The sequence below is a fragment of the Salvelinus namaycush genome, chromosome 5, assembly GCF_016432855.1.
Source record: "Salvelinus namaycush isolate Seneca chromosome 5, SaNama_1.0, whole genome shotgun sequence".
NCBI classification, from domain to species: domain Eukaryota; kingdom Metazoa; phylum Chordata; class Actinopteri; order Salmoniformes; family Salmonidae; genus Salvelinus; species Salvelinus namaycush.
Genome location: NC_052311.1, coordinates 14976253 through 14998440, shown reverse-complemented (window position 1 = coordinate 14998440; position 22188 = coordinate 14976253). Strand labels below are relative to the sequence as shown.

The window sequence follows — 22188 nt, the reverse complement described above, 5'->3', positions numbered from 1 at the left end:
TAATCTATCTCCTGCACTAGGATCTCCAAAGGAAAGATAAACCATCTCCAGCCTGTGATCCATGGTGACTGTTTCAGTGTTGCTATGAGACAGAGATTAGGCAGTTAATTACATACCAAATCTGCTTTTTTACACACTAACACCCTCAGAGATTTGTACCCAGATCAAACTTACCAGTTTGGCCCTAAAATGACAGCCGCGCCACACTTGAGCACCCTCCATTAAAGAGGAAAACATGTTTGAGGTAATTAATGCAGCGGTTGTTGGATAGGAAGTAATGAACAAAATACAGAGAACAAATCTTGCCAGGTTTCATTAGTTAATACCTGTGCATCTCAACATGGAGCATGACCTCGATTTTACACCAAACAAAAACTGAAAGTTGGTTATTTGTTCATCTATTGGAAGAAAGCACAGTCAGTAATAACAGATAGAGAGTATACATGTGTGATGAAGTGTTCTGCACAGAGACCAGTCCAGGGTACTGTGGTTGACTTAAAGGGTGAGTTACCTGTTTCTGGCAGTGAGACTGAGCACTCACCGGGCTGGAGTGGCCGGGACCTGGACCTGACCGGAGCACCCACTCTGGGACTGAACTAAGTAGAGAGCCTGGGTGTAGCCTAACATTCAGCCTAGTGATAGCATTTACTTGACCTCTTAGGCTAGAACTTAATGTTGATGTTCTACCATCTCAGTTCCTTGATACTACTAGAGGAATACCACAAGGTTCCCTTTTTCCATTTATATTAAGATAAGTTTTAGGATCATGCTGAGTGTAGTTTTAAAGCTGGTGTTAACTTTAACACTGTTTAACACAAATCATCCTGCCAAGACAACACCATGAATTCCACAAAAAGTAGTTAGAATCCAGAATACTGGAGAGATGGGGATGCTCACATAATGTTCACATAAAGGACACAATAATATGTAGACTATACTGCACTTCACCAAATGAATAGAAGATGTGAATAATTGTAGAAAAAGTAAAAGACCAACCTCTGCTTGCTTGCGCCACATGTCCAGGTTCTTGCGTTGAGCTTTGGAGAAATGGTCCCATGCCTTTTGTTTGGAAGCAGCGTGGAATACAGACACAATCTGCTCAACTGTGGCAGGGGATGCAGGGGCCAGTTTACCGTCCAGAGAGAGAGGGGGCGGGTGGGAAGGAGCAGAGGAGTGAGAAAGTGGAATCAGGTAGGAAGGCACTTCATGTTGATGTGTTTTCAATGTTCTATTCTGTGACCACAGAGCGCCCAACCTAAAACACAAGACGGTGCTGAAAGCTACAGGAGGACCAGACCGCAACCAGCAGGCTCCTGCTCCCCTCTCACCCCCCCAGACAATGGGAAGGCGCACACAAACACACCTCCTCCTCTCCTCCACAGGGACATAGACTCTCAGTAGAGCCTGACAGTAGAACAAGGGAATTCTCTAAGAGGGACAGAGAGAGGCCATCTTATAAAGAGATAAAAGTATCTACCTCTAACTGAAACCCTCTTTTCCTCTCAAACATCTCCTGTTTTTAATGACCACAACACTTCTCACCTTCATCGACTCTCAGATGCTTGGAATGTCACAATCAAAGAGTGTAGAGTTCAGACCTAATGAAGGAAAAGCCTGTTTCTATCTATCTGAGAGTGGGGCTGCGTGTCAAATCAGATCCTATTCTCTATATAATGCCCATAGGGCTCTGGTCTAAAGTACAGTAGTGCACTAAATAGGGAGCAGGGTGCCATTTGGGACAAACTTGTCTCTCCTCATTACTGTCCTCACTGTGGGTTAGATAGGAGCGCTGATCTTAATGTCACTGTATATCTTTAGAGAGGAGGTATCTCTAACGACCACTCAATAATAAAGACCCTGAAATCTGATCAGATTTGAAAGAGGTAATCTAGAGTCTTGGGGATGAGAGAGATGGTGGGTGGTCTAGTCCCTGAGGAAGAGAAGAGCGAGATTTTGAAAAAGTGAGAGGGTGAGCAACTATGATTCAGAGCTCAAGGTTGGAGGAGGAGAGCTGCTGGAAGACACTTCTGTTCATCACTCCATCCTAACCACACCTGCGATTGACAGCTAGACCTCGTCTTAACCACCCCCAAATTAGTTACCAAAACACCTGTGTGTGTGAACCCAGAGCAGGGAGAAAGGATTCAATAGACGATAATAGATTAAAGATTGTGAGACTGTGCTAACTTTTCATTTCTCATAATTAGTGTGTGTGTGTGTGTGTGCGTCAGAATGACCCGTTTACCTACCTGTTGATATAATGCAGCATCACATAATCACAGATTGTCCAGACAGAGTACTCACACATAACACAGCGATATAAAACTATTCAACAACTCATAATGTAATGTGCGGCTGTGAAAAAGCCTGTGAAAATATGGATGTGGCTTTTGTTGACAGATCGACAGTGTGAACCTGTCTCCCGGGACACCTTTTGTTGACAGAACGACAGTGTGAACCTGTCTCCCGGGACACCTTTTGTTGACAGAACGACAGTGTGAACCTGCCTCCCGGGACACCTTCTGTTGACAGAACGACAGTGTGAACCTGTCTCCTGGGACACCAAACTCTGTGTTTACATTTGTATGTGTGGAACCGTAGAGAAAGACAAACTCATGAATACAACTAAGTGTTTGTGTGGATTATTGTGATGGAGGATGGTGGCCTTTAAAAGACAACGAGAAACAGAGCGAGAGAGAGGAGAAAGAGAGAAAGAGAAAGAGAGAGAAAGAAACAGAGCGAGAGAGAGAGAGAGGAGAAAGAAAGAGACCAACTTTGCTCTTTCCAATATTTGTATTACTGTATAAACAGGAACCGATTATGTAGTATATCCCAATATCCATACTAACACAGTACTCAGTATGCACACTACTGTAAGTGGTGTATCACCAAAGATATCTGAACTCATACATGCTCTTAGCATTGGCAGTTGTGAATCATTAATATGACTCATTTCACTTCTTCCTTCAGTTCCAGTTGTTTTCATGTAGAGAGGTGTTACTTACTTTGATTCTATGGCTGAGTGGGTTCCTTCAGATGAGCTGTCCACAGACCAATACAGGCTAAAGTTAACCAGAGGAGTTTGTGGGGAGCTAACCTCTAACTGGTGCTTTAACCAGGTAACACAACCATTGGGGAACCTATCACAGTGGACTATTTCTACATGCAGCCCAATATACTGTTCTTATGGGGCCAAAAACAAACTTACCTTCTGTATCATCAAAAAACATTGATCCTAAATACTAGTTCAACACACAAGATGTATACAATAGCAAGTGTATCAAGTGGTTAAAGAGTTGTTAAATCATAGGTGTTTCTTTGTTGTGTGTGTTATCTGTGGCGATTGTTGTGTCTGTCTGTGGCGATTGTGTTGGTGTCAATTAGGGATGTGGGGGTCACAAAATTTTGTCAAGCAAATAACTGGTTGGTCTCACAGTAATTGACCGTTAATTAACAAACACATTTAGCATCTCCTGGTTTCCACACATAACCTACAAGCCACAAATGCATATCTTTGGAACATCTACATTTTAAAAAGACTAATAAATCCATGTAATATAGCCTGGACCTTCACAATAAGTCTATTTCAGAAAAACAGAATAGAATATTATGAGTTGTCCTTATGTTAGGTCCTGATCTGGCTATGCCAAACGGCTGTGGGCTACACTAGTTAATTTAGCAGAGAAGATTTGCTTAGAATTCTGTGGCATTATTTTATATTTTATAATATGAAGACAATTGAACAAAGCTGAATATAATAGAAAGGATATTTTCTCCAAACGATTTGAGGGAGTGCCACATGCGGCTATTCTGTGTTGAGCGTTTAACAAAATAAGTACTCCTATATGCTTAATTTAGAGTTATTAATGTAACTTGAGTTCTACAAACGTTGGGCATGTTTAGATTTTTAATACATTGTAAGGCTGCATGATGCGACTAATGATGATTTGAGTTGCTTGAAAGGCTTGAGCTCTGCTTAGTTTTTTTTGCGCAGGATGTACACACTTCATCAGTCTCTCATTCACAATTTGACAAGCACTAATTATTCCTCAAATTTCACGGCGGCATCCCCTTTGTGTGGCCGTAATGCACAAAAAATCTATGCCTTTTGCGGCCAGTGGCTGTTCTGCCCTTGGCCCGGAGTGCTGCGTTGTGCCCTTCTACCCGAGTGCTGCGTGCACCTCTCACTCGCAAGGCTCTCCATCACGTGATCAGGTATTTCTCACAGAACGTTTATCTTAAAATGTTCATAAACTATTAGGCTATTTGTAAAACACTTAAGTAAAAGTACTTTAAAGTACTACTTAAGTAGCTTTTTGGGGGGTATATTGTACTTTACTATTTATATTTGACTACTTATACTTCACTACATTCCTTAAGAAACTATTATACCTTTTATTCCATACATTTTCCTTGACACCCAAAAGTACTCGTTACGTTTTCTTAGCAGTACAGGAAATTGGTCCAATTCACACACTTATCAACAGAACATCCCTGGTCATCCCTACTGTCTCTGATCTGGCGGACTCAATAAACACACAATTATGTCTGAATGTTGGAGTGCGCCTCTGGCTATCCGTAAATTTAAAAAACAAGAAAATGGTGCCAACTTGTAAGTCGCTCTGGATAAGAGCGTCTGCTAAATGACTTAAATGTAAATGTAATGTGTTGTTTAAGTGTTCCCTTTATTTTTTTGAGCAGTGTATTTATGTTGAGTATTTCTGTTGAAACGATGTGGCTATGCAAAGTCACTTGATGTTTTTGCAACTAGTGAATCTAACGCCTCAATGTAAACTCAGATTTTTTTTATATAAATATGAACTTAATCAAACAAAACATGCATGTATTGTGTATCAAGAAGTCCTATGAGTGTCATCTGATGAAAATAATCGAAGGTTAGTGATTCATTTGATCTCTATTCTGGTTTTTGTGAAAGCTATATTTAGCTGGAAAAAATGGCTGTGGTTATTGTGGTTTTGTGGTAACCTAACATAATCGTTTGTAGTGCTTTCGCTGAAAAGCCTATTTGAAATCGGACACTTTGGTGGGATTAACAACAAGATTACCTTTAAAATGATATAAGACACATGAATGTCTGAGGAATTTTAATTATGAGATTTCTGTTTTTTGAATTTGGCGCCCTGCACTTCGACTGGCTGTTGTCATATCGATCCCGAACGGGTCTGCAGCCATAAGAAGTTAAGCTATCTTTACTTTTACTCAAGTATAAAAATTGGGTACTTTTTCCACCACTGTCCTGTTGTAAAGATAAGCAATGTGCTTAATATTAGAAAAGTTGAGAAATATAGTAGGCCTAGCCTATAGAAAGCTGATGGGATCCTCTTTTTAATAGAGGCAATCACTCTGTATTCTCACTAAATTGCATAGCCTATAGAAATGTTGCAAAACATGAGCTCATGGGCTCTCATGAAGTGTTTGATTAGATTTTCAATTACATTGATGTCAGAGTGATTAGAGGGACAATATAGTGCTGAGTACCAGGCAGTTAGCAAGTAGGCTACTAAGGACCATCGGCAGCATCAGAAGCTTGGAGAAGCCTAATTACCGTGACTAAACGATCACGTGGCATTTGACTGCCTTCACGACTTGTGACCGCTGGTGTGGCGATAATACGGTCACCGCAACTAGCGTCAATCGTATTCAAGTGTCACTGAAGCATGTCACTGAAGCTGAGTTTTCATGAATCCTACAATAGAAAGAGTACTTAGTACATAAAAAGTTACTGTATGTGCTATCAATATTTCACAAAGGCCCAATGACAGGTCATTGCCATTCAATTATCACTTGAGTGACTTCAAATAGTCCTTTTGCAAGGTAGCGCCACCCATCACAGGTTTCCTGCAACCTCAGACGTGTATCTCTCTATTCCCCCCAGGTGTATGTGAGTATATGACAGTTGTGTTATATCTTGATTCTTAGTGTCAGGCACGTCACAGCTGTGAGATACAGAGAGGCTGCCACAGCGCAAGTTAAAGCAGGTTTATAAAACTATGTTTTTTCCCTTTGTAAAAATGAACAGGAGGTAAAGCTGAAAAGCTGACAGACAAGAGTTCCGTCTGTAGACTACCAACATGCCCCTGGGTAGTCCCGGCCTCAAGATAAACAGAGAGGCAACATGACACAGGAGTTCCCTAGTTGGAACTCAACATGGGAATAGGAATGGGATATGCACTGGGACTTTGTGGATGGTACTACGTGAATGTCTCTGGCAGACCCTGGTACTACGTGAATGTCTCTGGCAGACCCTGGTACTACGTGAATGTCTCTGGCAGACCCTGGTACTACGTGAATGTCTCTGGCAGACCCTGGTACTACGTGAATGTCTCTGGCAGACCCTGGTACTACGTGAATGTCTCTGGCAGACCCTGGTACTACGTGAATGTCTCTGGCAGACCCTGGTACTACGTGAATGTCTCTGGCAGACCCTGGTACTACGTGAATGTCTCTGGCAGACCCTGGTACTACGTGAATGTCTCTGGCAGACCCTGGTACTACGTGAATGTCTCTGGCAGACCCTGGTACTACGTGAATGTCTCTGGCAGACCCTGGTACTATGTGAATGTCTCTGGCAGATAATGAGGCTTTTAGGTACTGGTGCTGATCTCACTGTAGACCCCTGTAAAGCTGACCCTGGATCAGTCAGAACTATTAGACTACCAGGGTCAGCTTTACAGGGGTCTACAGTGAGATCAGCACCAGTACCTAAAAGCCTCATTAGTGAATCGGCTGACAGTTGCTCTCCTCAGACAGAGGTGTTAATTACTATGAGAGACAGAGACAGGAAGAAAGATGGGAGATGGAGAAGTGGCCACTCTGGGCCTAATGAAGATGCGCTGAGAGAGGTAGCTAACAGCTCCCTAAATAACCTGTTCAATGTTATTGCTGCCATCATGGGCCTTTACCAGGCAAACTGCCCCAAATCTACTCCTACAAAGAGTAATCCCATAGAGTGGGTCTTCAGAAGTGCTGTCCTCTGTTTGTGTGCAGCCATGCATGTGTGTGAGTGTCTGTTTGCAGAAAAGACCATCTCTGTTCCATGTCCCTGGGTATTTGATCCATCATGTATGGAGCACTGACCTGGAACTTGTGAACTTGTGACATGAAAATCACTTGAGGGTGGAGAACGTTTAGAGGGACAACGTGACGTTGCCTCAAAGGGAACGACTACAAGTGATTTGATGTTGACCCTGACCCTGTTGTGTGGGACATGGTTCTCTGTGTGTGTGTGTGTCAGCCTGGTGTGTACTCACATTGTGCCAGGATGCCAGACAGGGCGGTCTTGAACTTGTCCTTGGCCACCTCCAACTCCTTCTCGTGGGCGGCCTTCTGACTCATCAGCTGGCGGATGTGGCTGTTGGACGACTGGATCATGGAGTAGAAGTTGTTTGCGTTACGACGGTTCACCTCACCGCGTTCCACCCAGGTCAGCAGCACGTGCACCGCCTCCGCAAACGCTGCCTCATCTGAGGAGAGGGTTAAGGTAAGCCTTAAGGTCAGTGGTTTGTTTGGGGTAAGGTTACGACTAGCAGCGAAAATAAATGCAAAGTTAGGTTAAGGGTTAAGGGATATGAATCCATTTGTGGTTTGAAACATAGGTAGGAATTAGAACATACATTTATGAATTCAATAACAATTAATTCAATAGGATCTCTATGGTCTGAAAGTTCTTCTGTCCTATTTATCATGGCATGAGAGAACTGAGAGGAAAGGCGATACAGAGATGGCAGAGAAGCAGGAAGTCACAGATTTTGGCGAACAACCCATTTCAAATCAAATTGTATTTGTCACATGCGCCGAACACAACAGGTGTAGACCTTACAGTAAAATGCTTACTTAGTAGACATTAACTGACAACGCAGTTTTAAGAAATTACCCCCCCAAAAAAGAAAGAGATAAGAATAACAAATTAAAGAGCAGCAGAAAATAACAATAGCGGGGCTATATAAAGGGGGCACCGGTGTCGAGGTAATATGTACATGTAGGTAGAATTAATAAAGTGACTATGCATAGATAATGGAGTAGCAGCAGCATAGAGGGGGGCGGGCAACACAAATAGTCTTAAGTCTTATGTCTTGGGGGTAGAAGCTAGATTTGGCGCTCCGGTACTGCTTGCCGTGCAGTAGCAGGGAGAACAGTCTATGAATAGGGTGGCTGGAGTCTTAAAACAACTTTTAGGGTCTTCCTCTGACACCGCCTGGTATATACAGTTGAAGTCTGAAGTTTACATACACTTATGTTGGAGTCATTAAAACCACTACACAAATTTCTTGTTAACAAACTATAGTTTTGGCAAGTCAGTTAGGACATCTACTTCGTGCATGACACAAGTCATTTTTCCAACAATTGTTTAGACATATTATTTCACTTATAATTCACTGTATCACAATTCCAGTGGGTCAGAAGGTTACATACACTAAGTTGACTGTGCCATTAAACAGCTTGGAAAATTCCAGAAAACTATATCATGGCTTTAGAAGCTTCTGACAGGCTAATTGACATCATTTGAGTCAATTGGAGGTGTACCTGTGAATGTTTTTCAAGGCCTACCTTCAAACTCAGTGCCTCTTTGCTTGACATCATGGGAAAATCTAAAGAAATCAGCCAAAAACTCAGAATTGTTATTTAGACCTCCACAAGTCTGGTTCCTCCTTGGGAGCAATTTCCAAACGCCTGAAGGTACCACGTTATTCTGTACAAACAATAGTACGCAAGTATAAACACCATGCCGTCATACCGCTCAGGAAGGAGACGCGTTCTGTCTCCTAGAGATGAACGTACTCTGGTGCGAAAAGTGCAAATCAGTCCCAGAAAAACAGCAAAGGACCTTGTGAAGATGCTGGAGGAAACAGCTACAAAACTATCTATATCCACAGTAAAACGAGTCCTATATCGACATAACCTGAAAGGCCGCTCAGCAAGGAAGAAGCCACTGCTCCAAAACCGCCATAAAAAAGCCCGACTACGGTTTACAACTGCACATGGGGACAAAGACCGTACTTTTTGGAAAAATGTCCTCTGGTCTGATGAAAAAAAATAGAACTGTTTGGCTATAATGACCATCGTTATGTTTGGAGGAAAAAGAGGGAGGCTTGCAAGCCGAAGAACACCATCCCACCTGTGAAGCACGGGGTGGTAGCATCATGTTGTGGGGGTGCTTTGCTGCAGGAGGGACTGGTGCACTGCACAAAATAGATGGCATCATGAGAGGGAAAAGTATGTGGATATGTTGAAGCAACTTCTCAAGACATCAGTCAGGAAGTTAAAGCTTGGTCGCAAATGGGTCTTCCAAATGGACAATGACCCCAGGCATACTTACAAAGTTGTGGCAAAATGGCTTAAGGACAACAAAGTCAAGGTATTGGAGTGGCCATCACAAAGCCCTGACCTCAATCCTATAGAAAATGTGTGGGCAGAACTGAAAAGCGTGTGCGAGCAAGGAGGCCTACAAACCTGACTTAGTTATACCAGCGCTGTCAGAAATGGGCCAAAACTTATTGTGGGAAGCTTGTGGAAGGTTACTGGTGCTTCCTGCTTAACTTTTTGCTTGTAAGCAGTTATCAGGAGGATAGAATTACGGTCAGATTTGCTAAATGGAGGGTGAGGGCAAGCTTTGTACGCATCTCTGTGTGTGGAGTATAGGTGGTCCAGAGTTCTTTTCCCTCTGGTTGCACATTTAACATGCTGATAGAAAGTAGGTAAAACGGATTTAAGTTTCCCTGCATTAAAGTCCCCGGCCACTAGGAGCGCTGCCTCTGGATGAGTGTTTTCCTGTTTGCTTATGGCGGAATACAGCTCATTGAGTGCGGTCTTAGTGCCAGCATCGGTCTGTGGTGGTATGTAGACAGCTACGAAAAATACAGATGAAAACTCAAGGTAGATCGTTTGGTCTACAGCTTATCATAAGATACCCTACCTCAGGCGAGCAAAACCGAGACTTAGGTAACGTGCACCAGCTGTTTACATATATAAATAGGCCCCAGCCTCGTGTCTTACCAGAGGCTGCCTGCTGATAGAGTGTAAACCCGCCAGCTGTATGTTCTTAATGTCATCGTTCAGCCACGACTCGGTGAAACATAAGCTATTACAGTTTTTAATGTCCCGTTGGTAGGATATACGTGTTTTCAGTTCGCCCCATTTATTTTCCAGCGATTTAATGTTAGCTAATCTGTCTAATCTGAGGTGAGTAATCGCAGTTCTGATATCCAGAAGCTCTTTTCGGTCATAAGAGACGGTAGCATCAACATTATGTACAAAACAAGTTAGGAACAATGCGAATGAACAAGAATAGCATTGTTGGTTAGGAGCCGATAAGACGGCAGCCATCCCCTCCATCATAGCTTATTAGAGAAACAAGTTCCTTCATTCAGCCCAAAGCTGATAGCAGTAGAGGAGATAAACGGAGGGCGGACAGGAAAGGAGAGGGAGGAGAGAAAATAGTGATATCTTCAATAAAATCCCGAAAATGTATTGTAAATGGCACCACAGGCTCTGGCTCTTCTCCAGTACTGCTCTGCATGTTAACTAGAGGGCAGTGGATGGTAGCGATGTGAATATCATGTTTCAAATGCCTTTGTATGAACAACAGTGGTTGTTTTGCATTATTCATGTTTGGGGTTGTAGACTGATAAGGAGATGAGACGAGTGTTATTGATTTTCATTGTTAATAACACTGGTGATGTCCTCGTTCCCATTACCCATAAGCAATCCGTTACGTCGTGCCGGATGTTACGCAGTGAAAACGCAAGTCCACCTTGCGGTTGAAAGCTCTGTTGCGATATGGACACTGCATACTTTGAAATTCAGCCACACCGGTTACGTGGGCCTTACCTTTCCAACAAGTCAGTTCGTTACATTTCTGCCCTGTTAGAGCTGCCCTGGTCAATTGCAAGTGCTGTTATTGTGAAGTGGAAACGTCTAAGATGGTTTTGTTCTCTGTGGTCTCTCATCACGGACAAAATGAAATGGTCCAGCCACCCAGATGGTGTGGTGAAGGCGGCGCAACAGCGCCTATTCAACCTCAGGAGGCTGAAGAGATTTGGCTTGTCACCTAAAACCCTCAAACTTTTACAGAAGCACAATTGAAAGCATCCTGCCGGACTGTATCACCACCTGGTATGGCAACTGCACCGCCCACAACCGCAGGGCTCGCCAGAGGGTGGTGCGGTCTGCACAACGCATCACCGGGGGCAAACTACCTGCCCTCCAGGACACCTACTGCACCCGATGTCACAGGAAGGCCAAAAAGATAATTAAGGACAATAACCACCCGAGCCCCTGCCTGTTCACACCGCTACCATCCAGAAGGTGAGGTCAGTACAGGGGCATGAAATCGGGGACCGAGAGACTGAAAAACAGCTTCCATCTCAAGGCCATCAGACTGTTAAACAGCCATCACTAACAGAGAGGCTGCTGCCTACATACAGACTTGAAATTATTGGCCACTTTAATAATGTCACTTGAATAATGTTTACATATCTTGCATTACTCATCTTATATGTATATACTGTATTTTATACCATCTATTGCATCTTACCTTTGCCGCTCAGTCATTGCTCTTCCATATATTTATACATTCTTATTCCATTACTTAGATTTGTGTGTATTAGGTCGTTGTGGAATTGTTAGATTACTTGTTAGATATCGCTGCACTGTTGGAACTAGAAGCACAAGCATTTTGCTACACTCACAATAACATCTGCTAACCAATAAAATGTGATTTGATAAGTGTCAAAAGTGTTCCACAGGGATGCTGGTCCATGTTGACCCCAATGCTTCCCACAGTTGTGTCAAGTTGGCTGGATGTCCTTTTGGTGGTGGACCATTCTTGATATACACGGGAAATGGTTGATTGTGAAAAAACCAGCAGCGTTGCAGTTCTTGACACAAACCGGTGCGGCTGGCACCTACTACCATAACCCATTCAAAGGCACTTCAATATTTTGTCTTGCCCTTTCACCCTCTGAATGGCACACATACACAGTCCGTGTCTCAGTTGTGTCAATGATTGAAAATCCTTATTTAACCTGTCTCCTCCCCTTCATCTACACTGATTGAAGTAGATTTAACAAGTTACATCAATAAGGGATCATAGCTTTCACCTGGATTCACCTCTTTACGCTACTGCTACTCTGTTCATCATATATGCATAGTCACTTTAACCATATCTACATGTACATACTACCTCAGCCTGACTAACCGGTGTTTGTATGTATCCTCGCTACTTTCATAGCCTCGCTACTTTATATAGCCTCGCTACTGTTATTTTTCACTGTCTTTTTTACTGTTGTTTTTATTTCTTTACCTACCTATTGTTCACCTAATACCTTTTTTGCACTATTGGTTAGAGCCTGTAAGTAAGCATTTCACTGTAAGGTCTACACCAGTTGTATTTGGCGCACGTGACAAATAAACTTTGATTTGATTCACCTGGTCAGTCTATTGCATGGAAATAGCAGGTGTTCTTAATGTTTTGTTCACACACTAAGATCGAGAGGGCTTTTGATTTATTTAAGGTGAAGCCCCCAAGGTGTCATAACCAGAGGTCCCTGAGGTGTTTGTCTGTATCTATAGAATGATGTAGGTTTCCAGGCTCTCCACAGTCACTAGTCCTCCCTACCAACTACAGGTCCATTATCAATACACACACAATATCTACACATTGTCAATCACTGACAATGACCAGGGCCCAATAAAATATCATATCAGGACAAAATGAGAGTTTATCTGCTGTATAGAAGCAGCATCCAAAATGGCACCCTTTTCCCTATATAGTGCACTACTTTTGATCAGGGCACTAATTTAAAGTAGTGCACTATATAGGGATTGGGTGCCATTTGGGACACAGAGAAAACATATCTTTCAGTATCATTCAATGCATCTATACAGCGAGGGGGCTAAGTGGCTTATCAAAGAAACCAATATTGATGAGGTCCCTAAGATTCACAAAACCCACAACAGTAAAAGCATAGGAATGTGTTGAAGAGATGTGTGGTTACTAAAACTACTGCCTGGCAGCTCATTTTCATATCTAGCTTCTCAGCTAAACTGAAAGTAGAGAAGCCACATTCATTACTTGGCCACTGCTCTGTGTAGCAGTTAATGGAGAACGTCTCAAGGTATTTGGGCTAAGATGGCAGTGAGGCTAACTGTCTGCTCTCCTCATCACTAATTCACAAAACATGATGTTGAGCTTCTTTCCACTGGAATCCTAACATTCAGAAGTCTAAGTTGTACAAGTTGTGGGAGGGGATATTTATGTACTTCAGCAGTGGGGACATGCTTTACACTCTATCTTTAAGCATATAAATACACAAACAGATTAAAGGGATTCTATACAATTAAGCCATTCTTCTACTTAGCATTGGCTCGTGAAACTACCACAAACTTCCTTCATACACGTGGAAATGGTATCCATGAGTTCATCTGCCTCTGTGAAAGTACAGAATCACACTTTAAGCCTCAGAGAAGATGGGGCTTTTGAGTCTACAGCTTCTTTAAATCCAGAGACAGATTCATACTCAGACGGATAGACAACATCAAGCTCTGTAGTGTGTCAGGAGGATTTGTCAACCAAACTAAACCCAGAGGACCACAGTGGAACACTGTACATTGTGTACCGGTTGATCAGCTTGATGTGAGGGCATTTTGAAGTTAAACCTTACTAATGCTTGTGTACTAAAACATCTGTGTTTATGCCTGGACTTTGGGTTTGAGATTGTCATATAAACTAACATATATAGGATAGAAAAGTGTTTGCGCGCATTAATAGAGGCCTGTCCTGACTGTGTGTGTAGAATGACCCCATGATGTCTGGCCACTCAGTCAAGATTGACAGAAACTGACTGGTTCCTCTTGATCGGAGACAGACTAAAGGTTATATCCTGCACACCAGTAACAGAGCTATTGTTCTGTCTGGAGCCTGTTTCTGGGCCAAAGATTCATGCGTTGTGTGTGTGTGTCTGTGTGACCAGTACAACCATACATCATCTGGGCCGACAGTCAAAGGCGCTTGCTTGCCCAACTTGGGGGAACCGTAGAGCTACTGTTAGAGGAAGTATGTCTGGAGTGACTTCCTGTCATTCTGGCCCCTGTTGTTCTCACTCAGTTGCGACAGACTGAGGCAAACTTTTCACCCAGTTGTCTCCCCTCACACACACACACAGGGTCACGTGTTTTGCAGATGCTTGCATGGGGTAGCTTGACTATAAAATGATCCTGTACTCTTTGTACAGGAGGCTCTCACTCCATCTCACCTGCGTGGGCGGGGTCAACGAGCCTCATTATAATAGGTTTTTAATAAAAGTATTAGCTTGATTGATTATTGATTTTGCCTCTCCTCATTAGTTAAAGGTAGAATTTCCACCACATTGATAATGTATGAGTTTTGTATTCTGTGTGTGTCCTTGGGTGTGTTTATATTCTCTGTGTCTCTCTCTGTACTGTGTGTATGTGAGAACATGCATGTGTCTGTGTGCTGTGTGTGTGTAAACGTTTCAATATCTCTATTTTGTGTGAATGTGTAAACGTTTCAATATCTCTATTTTGTGTGAGTGCGTACTGTGTGTGTAGCCCCACCTTTGATCTTGTCCCCCAGCAGGCTACACTCGTGGTCTGTGTAATGGACGATGGGTGGAGGGGAAGGGGGTCTGAAACGGTCCTCCTCCATCCTCCTGCGGTGTCTCTCCTCTCTGGCATACAGGCGCTGACGACACTCCCACTCATACAAGTCGTCTCTGGCCTGGGCAAAGTCCACATGGAGCCGCCCTGTGTCCTTCTTGTCTGTACTGGAGCCCAGACGCATACGGTAGCCTGGGGGGAGAGGAAAGGGGGTTGAGGGGAGAGAGAGAAGGGGGAGGGGGGAGAGAGAGAGAGGGAGGGGCGAGGGAGAGAGGGGAGAGAGAGAGGGGGGAGGGGAGAGAGTGAGAGAGGGGGGAGGGGAGAGAGTGAGAGGGGGAGGGGAGCGAGAGAGAGGGGGGGAGAGAGAGAGAGATAGGGGGGAGGGGAGAGAGAGATAGTGGGGGAGAGAGAGGGGGGAGAGAGAGAGATAGGGGGAGAGAGAGAGAGGGGGGGGGAGAGAGAGAGAGAGAGCGGGGGAGGGGAGAGAGAGAGCGTTAGAACCAATTGGTAACATCACGAGTGACATTTCACTCTGCTAAACGTGCAGGGCGATAAAGCGCCGTAAATACCCACAAACCACTTTCTATCAGACACCTGCATCTCTCCTGACATCCTCTATTTGGGTTGAAACGATCTGTCCATCCATCGCTCCCCATCCCTCTGAGGCTCTCCTCTTTTTAATCTGTTGGTTCCTCTGTCACAGCTGCATCCCAGCTAAAGTAGCTTTGTGGGGTTGGAGTAAACACCTTTCTGTTCTCAAACTAATTCATAGAGAAGACTTAGAGACTAATTGGTCCTCTAGTGACACCCTAGCAAACACATCTCTCTCCCTTTCCCTCCTTTCTCCCGCTCATCTTTCCTCTCTCTCTCCCGCTCCTATCGGTTTCTCTTTCTCTCCCTCCTGCTTTCTGCTGTCTCACTCTTCAGTCTCTTTCACTCCTCCTCCTCTCCATTGCTGCTCATTCACTCAAATGACCCTGGGTGAAAATGGGCGCTCTCACACAAACACGGCCTGCTCTTTGCTTCAGGCTCACAGATGTGATTCAATATTTCATAGCGAGACTTGAGAGCTCTGTGCTGCTGGACCACTAGGCCGATGGACTACTAAACTGTAACTAGAATGGTCTGCGGGACTGGTGGTGGACATAATGCATGGGACAGTTATCCATTCTTACTGAAGAGAATAGCTAGGCCAAGTCACTTGAGACGGCTACACAAAACTCACATTTGAAAAAAAGTGTCATTTTTCACAAAATGTCCTTTTGGATCACTTATATTAGGATCTGTACGTATTTATTTGATCATTATTGTGTTTATTGATAAGATATTATGCATTTTTCAAGGGGGGGTTAATGTTAAAACAAAACTGAATGGTCAAAATGTTCATCACAGTGGAGTTATCACAAAACGACCACCAACAGGCCTCGTTCATCACCACGAAGCCAACATTATTTACAAATAGGCCTACCTAACGCTGTAAGAGGGGATACGGAGCATATTTCTAATTATTTACCACACATCATCGCCATCAACAGTTGGAGAACAAAGGTACTGATTATAGAAATGACTGCAGTTGATATAGACTAATAGACTAGACTAATAAAAACACTATTTGCTTTCATCAAAACAATGGTTTTGTTGCATATTTCAGTCTGGAACCTGCCGAGGTTTAGGGGGGCTGTAACCTTTTCTAAATGGCACACTACAGCAGTTCACAAAAAAGCCTGAAATAGACGAGCCACATCTATTATTCCAAAACTGCAGCTCGTGGTTGGAACACATACTTCCCTACTTTTAAATCAACCAGTCCATTTTGAATTTGTGATTAAGCTGTTGTGATTTGGCAAGGAATGTAGCTTGTCTACAGTGTTGTTTGTGTATTCCATCAGATACATTATATTTCTGTTGACCTATTGGGAGCGGTCGGAACGAAATTGAGTAGGAGAAAGGGAACAGAGACTGTAGGGAGAAGAACTGATCACTTGGCTAGGTTTCTTTTTTGTTGAGAGTCCCTAATGCACATAACAAATGGAAGGAATACTAGAGTCAACATGAATTAACAGTTGTCTTTGGGACAAAATTTCACCTGCCCAGAGAGTTGCATAGTTTGCCATTGAAAAACTGTACTGATCTCTATCAGAGATTCAGAAACCCAATACATCAGACTTGCATAATACTAAAAGCACTGCTCTTAATGCAATTGACTAAAACACCCCTTATTTCAGTATAGTACTGTAAACTACATCCATGTATTTTCAAGATTCAAAAGTGAACGTAAGCGTAAAACAAAGTTACTCATTTTTTAAGCAATAAATGATCCAAGGTCTTTAAAGGTAATATTGGTGTACCATGACGTGGATGTGTGGTTGTAAGGTATTTTATATGTATTTCTGGATTGAATGGGATCCTATGGGCAAATGCCTAACAAAGTATCTAAATATGTGAGATACGGACCAAAAACTGGCTTATGATATCAAATAACAGTATAAGTAAGTGCTAAAACAGGTACACATGTCAAAATGGGGCATATCCTAATTTAAGTGGCAGGGTTGCTCTTTGCTCAAATTGCAGATTGTGGCTTAAAGTAAGTTAAATGGGGTTTATACATGCCATATTTCTTGACAAACTCTATCAAATAATACGTTCAAATCAGGAAGACTGGTCTGAATGGTTGTTTAACTTCATTAACTTCTAACAGCCAGTGAAAGTGCAGGGCACCAAATTCAAACAGAAATCTCATAATTAAATTTTTTAACACCATTTTAAAGATAAACTTGTTGTTAATCCCACCACAGTGTCCGATTTCAAAAAGGCTTTACGACGAAAGCACACCATCTGATTATGTTAGGTCAGTACCTAGTCACAGAAAAACAGCCATTTTTCCAGCCAAAGAGAGGAGTCACAAAAAGCAGAAAGATATCAAATTAATCACTAACCTTTGATGATCTTCATCAGATGACACTCATAGGACTTCATGTTACACAACACATGTATGTTTTGTTCGATAAAGTTCCTATTTATATGGTGATTTTGCAGAGAGTCACATCAATTTACAGAAATACTCATAATAAACATTGATAAAAGATACAAGTGTCATTCATGGAACTTTAGATAAACTTCTCCTTAATGCAACCGCTGTGTCAGATTTCCAAAAAACTTTACGGAAAAAGCACACCATGCAATAATCTGAGTACGGCACTCAGACACAAAAACAAGCCATACAGGTACCCGCCATGTTGTGGAGTCAACAGAAGTCAGAAATAGCATTATAAATATTCACTTACCTTTGATGATCTTCATCAGAATGCACTCCCAGGAATCCCAGTTCCACAATAAATGTTTGTTTTGTTCGATAAAGTCCATAATTTATGTCCAAATACCTCCTTTTTGTTCACGCGTTTAGTTCAAAAATCCAAATTCATGACGCGCAGGCCAGACAAAGTCAAAAAAATTCCATTAGAGTTCGTAGAAACATGTCAAACGATGTATAGAATTAATCTTTAGGATGTTTTTAACATAAATCAAAGGAAAATTCCTTTGTCTTTAGAAACAAAAAGGAACGCAGCTACCTCTCACGGGGGAGCGCCTGAGTGAGCTCATGACACTCTGCCAGACACCTGGTTGAAACAGCTCTCATTCCCTCCTCCTTCACAGTAGAAGGCTGTTGACATCTAGTAGAAGCCTTAGGAAGTGCAATATGACCCCATAGACACTGTATATTGGATAGACAAACCTACAAACCTCAGATTTCCCACTTCCTGGTTAGATTTTTTCCAGGTTTTTGCCTTCCATATGAGTTCTGTTATACTCACATACATCATTCAACCAGTTTTAGAAACTTCAGAGTGTTTTCTATCCAAATCTACTAATAATATGCATATCTTAGCTTCTGGGCCTGAGTAGCAGGCAGTTTACTCTGGGCACCTTATTCATCCAAGCTCCTCAATACTGCCCCCAGCCATAAGAAGTTAAGCAGCATAACATAATTCACTCTGGTTCCTATTATACAGGTGTAGTGGGAATGAAAACAAACGTATCATCAGCATAGCGTCTCGTTCATCTCCACTTTCCTATTTGCCATGTGTGGAACGTCATTCACCTATTTACCTTGTAGCCTATAAGCACGGCACAAGAACGCACATTCCTCACGCTTGCTGTTTAACCTACGGGCTAACTCATACAATTATGACTTTCCTGTCAACAAATAGATTTAAACCTTGGGATCTATTTACATGTCAATTTACCCATGTTATCTCACTTGTCATACCCCAAACTATTTAATACAATTCCATACTGCATTCTGTCTATGTTGTTCATTCAGTTAAGCCTGTACACAATTGAACTGTTTTACAAAAAATCGATACAAACCGATAAAAGTAGTTGTCCTAGTAAATAATCCAAGTTACCAGCACAGCACACCCATTGTCTATACATTAGAATTAGCATTACCGATATTAAGGTTCCCGTTTTGGTAATGAGGACCCCTTATCTACATCTGCAAATAAAAGGAGTCAGCAAACAATTGACCACATCACTAAAGCCCATTCATGCCGCCATGTTGGTAAGGTAATAGTTCTAACTTTATCCCAATTATATATTTTTTGCCATAATGTGAGAAGGTCAAGTGGGGTAAAGGGAGTGTTTGAGAATAAGAACCTCATTCTGAAGGCATAAAAGCAAATAAATGAACTTGTGCTCATCTAAGGACTACTCCTCTAGATCAGGCTTTCCCAAACTCCGTCCTGCCCCCTGGGGGCAGACAGAATGCAGACAGTTTTACTTACCCATGATGCATTCTGTCTAAAAACTGATTGGAGTTTTTACAGAAACTGTAAAAGGTTTTACGGAAATGAGACATGTCTCCAGACACTGTTTTTACGTAATAAATATAGTGTAATATACATTTTTTATGATTTATGGACAAACTACAGCAACATATTTTGTGTTTTATATTTTTCTAAAGTAAAATGACCAGAGAATTAAATCCGGACGCATTTCAGTAATGAGAATTTGGGGTGAAAATAAAATAAGACACTTTACCAAAAACTATGCATCTTAGTCTTCAGAATCATAGTTGATTTTTGCAGATGCATCATGGTTTTGTAACTCAAGTTGCTACTTACATAGTTAAAACTGGTTTCATGAGAAACAGTCACTACACACACACACATATGCACAAATAGACACCACACAGACACGCACACACAGAATAAATAATGCATAGGATATTATTGTAGAGGCCAGTGTTAAATGTACTTTGTCGGGCTGTGATATATGTATCCAGTTTGCATATAGAGAGATATTTAAGATGGCATGTGTCTGGAGTCTAAAAGCTTTGATGGAAAAGGAGATAAAAAAAGAAAAGACCCTGGTGCAACATGACTAGAGGTTAGCACTGGACTACTAACTACTGGAGGTTAGCACTGGACTACTAACTACTGGAGGTTAGCACTGGACTACTAACTACTGGAGGTTAGCACTGGACTATTAACTACTGGAGGTTAGCACTGGACTACTAACTACTGGAGGTTAGCACTGTACTACTAACTACTGGAGGTTAGCACTGGACTACTAACTACTGGAGGTTAGCACTGGACTACTAACTACTGGAGGTTAGCACTGGACTACTAACTACTGGAGGTTAGCACTGGACTACTAACTACTGGAGGTTAGCACTGGACTGCTAACTACTGGAGGTTAGCACTGGACCGCTAACTACTGGAGGTTAGCACTGGACCGCCAACTACTGGAGATTAGCACTGGACCACCAACTACTGGAGGTTAGCACTGGACCACCAACTACTGGAGATTAGCACTGGACCACCAACTACTGGAGGTTAGCACTGGACCACCGACTACTGGAGATTAGCACTGGACTACCGACTACTGGAGATTAGCACTGGACTACCAACTACTGGAGATTAGCACTGGACTACCAACTACTGGAGATTAGCACTGGACTACCAACTACTGGAGATTAGCACTGGACTACCAACTACTGGAGAGTAGCACTGGACTACCAACTACGGGAGAGTAGCACTGGACTACCAACTACGGGAGAGTAGCACTGGACTAGCAACTACGGGAGATTAGCACTGGACTACCAACTACGGGAGATTAGCACTGGACTACCAACTACGGGAGATTAGCACTGGACTACCAACTACGGGAGGTTAGCACTGGACTACCAACTACTGGAGGTTAGCACTGGACTACCAACTACTGGAGGTTAGCACTGGACTACCAACTACTGGAGGTTAGCACTGGACCACCAACTACTGGAGGTTAGCACTGGACCACCAACTACTGGAGATTAGCACTGGACCACCAACTACTGGAGATTAGCACTGGACTACCAACTACTGGAGAGTAGCACTGGACTACCAACTACGGGGAGAGTAGCACTGGACTACCAACTACTGGAGAGTAGCACTGGACTACCAACTACGGGAGAGTAGCACTGGACTACCAACTACGGGAGAGTAGCACTGGACTACCAACTACGGGAGAGTAGCACTGGACTACCAACTACGGGAGAGTAGCACTGGACTACCAACTACGGGAGGTTAGCACTGGACCACCAACAACTGGAGGTTAGCACTGGACTACCAACTACTGGAGGTTAGCACTGGACCACCAACAACTGGAGGTTAGCACTGGACTACCAACTACTGGAGGTTAGCACTGGACCACCAACAACTGGAGGTTAGCACTGGACCACCAACAACTGGAGGTTAGCACTGGACCACCAACAACTGGAGGTTAGCACTGGACCACCAACTACTGGAGGTTAGCACTGGACCACCAACAACTGGAGGTTAGCACTGGACCACCAACAACTGGAGGTTAGCACTGGACCACCAACTACTGGAGGTTAGCACTGGACCACCAACAACTGGAGGTTAGCACTGGACCACCAACAACTGGAGGTTAGCACTGGACCACCAACTACTGGAGGTTAGCACTGGACTACCAACTACTGGAGATTAGCACTGGACCACCAACAACTGGAGGTTAGCACTGGACCACCAACTACTGGAGAGTAGCACTGGACTACCAACTACTGGAGAGTAGCACTGGACTACCAACTACTGGAGAGTAGCACTGGACTACCAACTACGGGAGAGTAGCACTGGACTACCAACTACGGGAGAGTAGCACTGGACTACCAACTACGGGAGATTAGCACTGGACTACCAACTACGGGAGGTTAGCACTGGACTACCAACTACTGGAGGTTAGCACTGGACCACCAACAACTGGAGGTTAGCACTGGACCACCAACAACTGGAGGTTAGCACTGGACCACCAACTACTGGAGGTTAGCACTGGACCACCAACAACTGGAGGTTAGCACTGGACCACCAACAACTGGAGGTTAGCACTGGACCACCAACAACTGGAGGTTAGCACTGGACCACCAACTACTGGAGGTTAGCACTGGACCACCAACTACTGGAGGTTAGCACTGGACCACCAACTACTGGAGGTTAGCACTGGACCACCAACTACTGGAGATTAGCACTGGACCACCAACAACTGGAGGTTAGC

General features: G+C 43.1%; 1 protein-coding gene across 4 annotated transcripts in view; it reads right to left on the bottom strand.

The window, feature by feature from the left end:
* enox2 (ecto-NOX disulfide-thiol exchanger 2) overlaps nucleotides 1-22188 on the bottom strand; it is a 281078-nt gene that overhangs the window by 29996 nt on the left and 228894 nt on the right. For all 4 annotated transcript variants that reach the window (XM_038993634.1, XM_038993637.1, XM_038993636.1 and 1 more), the window contains 3 exons: nucleotides 14596-14829; nucleotides 7272-7484; nucleotides 997-1103 (listed from right to left, as the gene is read on the bottom strand). In XM_038993634.1, the coding sequence (XP_038849562.1) occupies nucleotides 997-1103; nucleotides 7272-7484; nucleotides 14596-14829 (554 nt within the window). The remainder of the gene's footprint in view (nucleotides 1-996; nucleotides 1104-7271; nucleotides 7485-14595; nucleotides 14830-22188) is intronic.